At 40.3% G+C, this 6644-nt stretch overlaps 1 protein-coding gene across 1 annotated transcript in view; it reads left to right on the top strand.

The window, feature by feature from the left end:
* The window catches only part of LOC106723627 (zinc finger protein 14-like), a 41901-nt gene extending 36979 nt beyond the window's left edge, over positions 1-4922 (top strand). The window contains exons 3-5 of the mRNA XM_014535210.1: positions 1400-1526; positions 1938-2010; positions 3262-4922. Of these exons, the coding sequence (XP_014390696.1) occupies positions 1400-1526; positions 1938-2010; positions 3262-4729 (1668 nt within the window). The 3' untranslated portion in view covers positions 4730-4922. The remainder of the gene's footprint in view (positions 1-1399; positions 1527-1937; positions 2011-3261) is intronic.
* Positions 4923-6644: the final 1722 nt, after the last annotated feature.

Below are 6644 nucleotides of genomic sequence, written 5' to 3'. Positions count from 1 at the left end.
GTGCACAGGAGGGGACACTGGTTTTCCCATGCCCATTGGGAACTGGCTGTTTCTGTTTTCTGGAGTAAAAAGGTTCCTGTGGGTCAGGTAAGGTCTCTGCTTGGCAAGAAGTTCTGAAACAGAGCCACTGACCCCACCAACCTCCTCTGGGTATGGAGCAACTCGGGCCCTCAGAGCTCATCTCTCCAGCAGAACTGAAGGGAAGACCATGTGTACCCTTCTGTCCCTCACCCTTCACATGCCCAGAACCATCAGTGTCGCACTTCCTAATTCCTATCACTGTATTTCATTAGTTTCATACTGTTTTACTAATCGTGAATCTAAACAGATTGGTTCAAAAGGAGATCGTTCTATTTTTAAAGTATTTAGTGATGTACGTGTGAGCTTTGCATGGACGAACTAAGCACATGACCCTTTCGTGTACCTTCAGAACCTGCACACACATGTAAAAACAGGACCCGTTTTTGACAGATGTGAAACCACCATTTATTTGTAATAAATAATTACACAATCTAAAAAAAAAAAGAAAAGAAAAGAAAATATTGATGCTTTCAGTAAAGGGCCTTGCACATGCCAAGTCTTAAATTGTTCCTCAAGGTTCAGGCCCCGGTTATAATGTCACAATTCTGCCAGAAAGACTTCTTTTGAGTGTGATCCAATGATTTCAATGTATGTTTCTATGTGTCCTAAAAATCAGTATGAAGTAACCCTCAGGCTCATGAGTAGAGGACTTTTGTAGAGTACTAAGTTGTCCTGTCTTGTTCATGACTGAGCTCTAACTCTAATGTCCTATCTCCATGAAATGAGAGAGGCAAAAGGTCAAACTGAGTTACTAATAAATATTATAAAAACTGATCATTCATACTCCTCCATAAGAATATTTTCATTCATTCAGGTATATCTAACTACTTGTAATATTCTGGAGTGCTTCAGGACAATATGGCCAAATACATTTTGTTCCAACTTGAATTTCCATTCACCGCTTGGCCTTTCCTATTTGGTGATGAGAATAGAAAGGCTACCAGGCCTTTATTGTATTCATAGTCATTGAAATTTTATGTAGATATGACAGTATGTTTCATGGACTGCTGGTGGTGATAATAGAGATGACTTTTCTCATAAAACAGAAGTATTTTAATTTATTAATATAGAAGTTGTTCGAAGTGCTCTTTACCCTGACATTTCAGAGCAATGAAGACTTGAAGTGATCACAGTAAAATCATATCAATAAATTCCATGTGTTCTTGAAGAAGTGAGTGCAGCAAATTAACAATAGTCTTACAATAAAATCATACACTGAATGTTGGGGACCACGTGGCCTATGTGAACTTCTTGTATATAAATCCCCAGTGCTGAATGTCTCACACATTCTCCTATATGCATATGTGGGATGTTTTAGGACTCAGTGGCCTTTAAGGATGTTAATGTGGAGTTCACCAAGGAGGAGTGGGCTTTCCTGGATCTGACCCAGAAGAAACTCTACACAGATGTGATGCTGGAAACCTTCTGGAAGTTGGCATCAGTAGGTAGTTATGACAAATTCTTGTTTTTAAAATACCTTTTAAATTATTTTAGAGAGGAAGGAGTTGGGAGAGAATGAGAGAAAAATCAATGATGAGAGAGAATCACTGATTGGGTACCTCCTGCGCGGCTCACACTAGGGATCTAGCCTGCAAACCGGTCCTACTGGGAATTGACCTGTGACCTCCTGGTTCATAGGTTGACAGTCAACCACAGTGTGACTCTGGCCGGCAACAACTTGTTACTTATTTAGTCAATTAGAAAACTAGTGTTGCTTGCTCATTAATGCTGTTTCAGAAACTGAAATATGGAAAGGGAATACATTGGTAATTAAACTAGGAATGATCACAGCTCATTGTGTACTTAAAACCTAACCATTTTTTATATTCTTTAATAGTTTATAATGTTTTTTCTAGCATGTATTTTAGAAGAAAAATGTGAAGACCATCACAGTGAAGATCAGTATGAAAATCATGGGATGAATCTTAGGTGAGTCACATTGACATGAGAAAGCATTAAGAGCATCTTTGTTTTTTTCCCCAAAATTTGTTTTTATATATTTATAGAGGCCTGATGCATGAAATTTGTGCATGAGTTGGGGCGGGGGGAGCCCCTCACCCCTACCTGAACTCTCCTGCAATCTGGATCCCTTGCCCCTAACCACCCGCCTGCTCACTCCTTACCACTTGCCTCACTGCTCCTTAGCGCTGCCACGGAAGCGGGAGAGGCCCTAGCCACAGCCACTGTGCTCATAAGTCATGAACCTGGCTTCAGCCTGAGCAGTACTCCTGCTGTGGGAGCGCACTTACCACCTGGGGGCAGCTCCTGCGTTGAGCGTCTGCCCCTGCGTTGAGCGTCTGCCCCCTGTTGGTCACTGCATATCATAGCGAGCGGTTGAGTGGCCTTAGTATATCATTAGCATATTATTCTTTGACTGGTTGAATGGCAGACCGGACGACCGGACACTTACCATATTAGGCTTTTATTATATAGGACTTTTTCTTTTTTCAGAGAGCTATGGATAGGGAAAAAGAGAGCGAAATATCAATGATGAGAAAGATTATTGATGGCTCCTCCTGCATGCCCCACACTTGGAATCCAGTCCAGAACCTGGGCATATGCTCTGAACAAGAATTGAACTGTGACCTCCTAGTTCAGAGGTCAGCTCTCAATCAATGAGCCTCTCCGTTGGTGCGGAAATATGTTTTTATTGATTTTGGTGTGTAGAGGTGAGGGGGAGAAATAGAAAAATTGATTGGCTGCCTCCTGCATGCCTATACTGGGGTTAATAAGTCTGAAGTCTTGCCATGTTGCCTTTTGGGGAATTGAACCAGCAACCCCCTGGTGCATGGGTCCATGCTGAACCATTGAGCCATATGGGCCCGGTCCGAAACAGAATCTTAAAAACAAGTAATCCAATTATATCGGCCCAGTTTCAAATTTGTTGATTCTTTGAATAATCTCATCAAATGTTTTTTCTTAAATATGAGCTATATGTTTAGTGTATAAAAAATATTTACACTTGAAAACAATATACAGAAGTACCATTAATGACTGTAAGTATTTTCGTAATATCTATGATCCAGTCTATTTCAGAGGTTTTAGGATATACACTTTCAAAAATCGGAATGTACGGAAACTCCCCCCTTTCTCTGAAAATGGTAAAAATGTCATTGTCATGCTATTAATAAATATTAAATGGTTAACAGAGTATTAATAATATGCTTCTGATTTATACAGCAGTCATATGGTAGAGAGACTCTGTACAAGGAAGAATGGTAGTCAATGCAGAGAAAACTTCAGCCAGATTCCAAATCATAATGAAAAGAGGGAAACTCCTACTGAAATAAAACAACCTAAAGCCACATTGTGTAGGCAAATATTCATGCGTTACTTATCCTTGAATAATCACCTGAGCTCTCTCACTGGACCCAAACTATACCTGTTTCAAGAATATGAAGAAAACCCTTCTAAGTGTAAGGAACCTGAGAAAGCTTTCAAGCATCATCAACATATTCGAAGCCATGAAGGCAGCCCCAGTGGGAAAGCTTTCCACTATTCAGCTTCCCTTAGAAATCATGAAAGAACGCATATTGCTGGGAAATTGTATGAGTGTAAACAATGTGGGAAAGTCTTTAGTCGTCTCAGTTACTTTAAACTTCACAAAAACACTCATAGTGGAGAGAAACCATATCAAAGTAAGCAACATGACAAAGCTTTCCGTTCTCCCAAGTACTCTGGAGAAAATGAAAGAACACACACTGCAGAAAAACCCTATCAATATCAGAAATCTGGTAAAGCTTCCAGTTCCACTTCTCTTAGAAATCCTGAAAGAACACATACTGGCGAGAAACATGAATGTAAGCAATGTGGGAAAGTCTTCAGTTGGCTCAGCTCTCTTAGAAAACATAAAAGAAGTCATGCCGAAAAGAAGCCTCATGAATGTAAGGATTGTGGTAAAACATTTCTTCGTCGCTACTCTCTTAGAGATCATGAAAGGACCCATAGTGGGGAAAAACCTTATGAATGTAAGCAGTGTGGCAAAGGTTTCTATTCTCTAGTTGCCCTCCAACGTCATGAAATAACTCATACCGGGGTAAAATGCTATGACTGTAAGCATTGTGGTAAAGGTTTCTATTATCAATCTTCTCTCCGAGATCATGAAAGAACTCATACTGGGGAAAAACCCTATGAATGTAAGCTATGTGGTAAAGTTTTCTCTTATTCAACTTCCCTCCAATATCATAAAAGAACTCATACTGGGGAAAAACCCTATGAATGTAAGCAATGTGGAAAAGCCTTCAGTTCCAGCAGCTCTCTTGCAATTCATAAAATAAGCCATGAAGAAAAGAAGCCTCATGAATGTAAGGAATGTGGTAAAACATTCCATCATCACTATTCCCTTAGAAATCATGAAAATACTCATAATGGGACGAAACCCTATGAATGTAAGCAATGTGGGAAAGTCTTCAGTTGGCTCAGCTCCCTTGGAAAACATAAAAGAAGTCATGCCGGAAAGAAGCCTCATGAATGTAAGGAATGTGGTAAAACATTCCCTGATCAATATCACCTCCGACTTCATGAAAGTATTCATACTGGGGAAAAACCTTATGAATGTAGTCATTGTGGTAAAGCTTTCTCTTATCCAACTTCCCTTCAACGTCATGAAAGAACTCATAATAAGGAAAAACCCTATCAATGTAAGTAATGGAAGAAAGCCTTTGTTCATCCCAGTTCCCTTCAAATCCACAAAAACTTGCATTGTGGAGAGAAATCATAATGAATGAAAGAACTCACACTGAAAAGAAGCCCTACTATGTAAAGATAGTACAAAAGCTTTGACCATCCTAATTCTTTTTAAAAAAATATATTTTATTGATTTTTTACAGAGAGGAAGGGAGATGGATAAAAAGTTAGAAACATCGATTAGCCCTAACTGGTTTGGCTTAGTGGATAGAGCGTCGGCCTCTTGACTCAGGGGTCCCGGGTTTGATTCCGGTCAAGGGCATGTACCTTGGTTGTGGGCACATACCCAGTGGGGAGTGTGCAGGAGGCGGCTGATCAATGTTTCTCTCTCATCGATGTTTCTAACTCTCTATCCCTCTCCCTTCCTCTCTGTAAAAAATCAACAAAATATATATATTTTTTTTAAAAAAAGAAACATCGATGTGCCCTTGACTGGAATCGAACCTGGGACCCTTCAGTCCACAGGCCGATGCTCTATCCACTGAGCCAAACTGGTCAGGGCTAATTCTTTTTTTTCTTTTTTTTTTTTAGCCTCACCTGAGGATATTTTTCCATTGAGGGAGTGGAAGTCAGAGAGAAAGACAGCATTATTGATGTTTACCTCCTGCACGCTCCCAGACATGAAAACACACACAGTGGAGAATAGCTTTAAGAATGTAAGGAATTTGGTAAAACTTTCAGTTTCTACAAGTCTCTTAGAAAGCATGGAAGAACACATACTAGGGAAAAACCTTACGAATGTAAGCAATGGGGGAAAATCTTCAGTTGCGTCACACATCTTGGTAGACATAAAAGAAGTCATGATGAAAAAAAGCCTCATGAATAAGGAATGAGGTAAACCTTTTGCCATCTCTTTTCTCTGAGATGTCATGAAATGTATCCTGGGAAGAGACCCTATGAATGCAAGCAATGTGGGATAGCCTATAGTCATCCCAGATCCTTTCAAATTAACAAAAATTCTCATAATGGAGAAAAACCATATCAATTTAAGGAATGTGATAAACCCTTCAGCTTCCCAACTAGTTTTTACAGACACATGGAAGCAAAATCTATTGATAAACACTGTTAATGTAAAGAATAACAAAGAGCCCTGACTGGTTTGTCTCAGTGGATAAAGCGTCGGGCTGCAGACTGAAGGGTCCTGGGTTCGATTCTGGTCAAGGGCATGTACCTTGGCTGTGGGCACATCCCCAGTAGGGCATGTGCAGGAGGCAGCTGATAGTTGTTTCTTGCTCATTGATGTTTCTAACTCTCTATCCCTCTCCCTTCCTCTCTGTAAAAAATCAATAAAATATTTTTTTTTATAAAAAAGAATAACAAAGAGCCTTCATTTATCTCTCAGCTGTGCTATCATGCATGATTATCCATATTGGGGATGGACCCTAGAAATGTAAGAGGGTTAGAAAGCATTCATTTCTTCCAGTTTATTGTAAAGGATGAAAGAACTCACTGAAGAGAAGCCCTGTCATGTGAACATGGTACAATAGCCTTTGGCCATCCTAGTTCTTTACAAAATCATGAAGGGACTCCCACCCAAGACTAAGTGTATGAACATAGTGAACATGGCAGAGCCTTTCTTGGACATGTGAGAATGCACCTGGAGAAACAGTGTATACATATAGAGGTGGGTAAATCTTCATCTGTCCGTTTTCCTTGAAAAGATCATGGGGAAAAAACTCAAAGTGGTGGAATTTATTGAATGTAAAAATGTAGGAAAACCTTCATGTTGCCTCATCCTATATAATAAAGAGCTAATATGCAAGTGGCTGTCACACCCTCGCGCCAGGGCCAAGAAACCTGAGGCCGGGCCAGGGGACCTGAGTCTGCGCTCCCTCCCCTGTGGGGCTTGACGGGAGTGCAGCCGGCCAGGTCTGTGT

Source organism: Myotis brandtii, unplaced genomic scaffold, assembly GCF_000412655.1.
Source record: "Myotis brandtii unplaced genomic scaffold, ASM41265v1 scaffold1012, whole genome shotgun sequence".
NCBI lineage: Eukaryota > Metazoa > Chordata > Mammalia > Chiroptera > Vespertilionidae > Myotis > Myotis brandtii.
The sequence above is the reverse complement of the archived record's forward strand: the minus strand, read 5'-3'. Positions and strand labels throughout refer to the sequence as shown.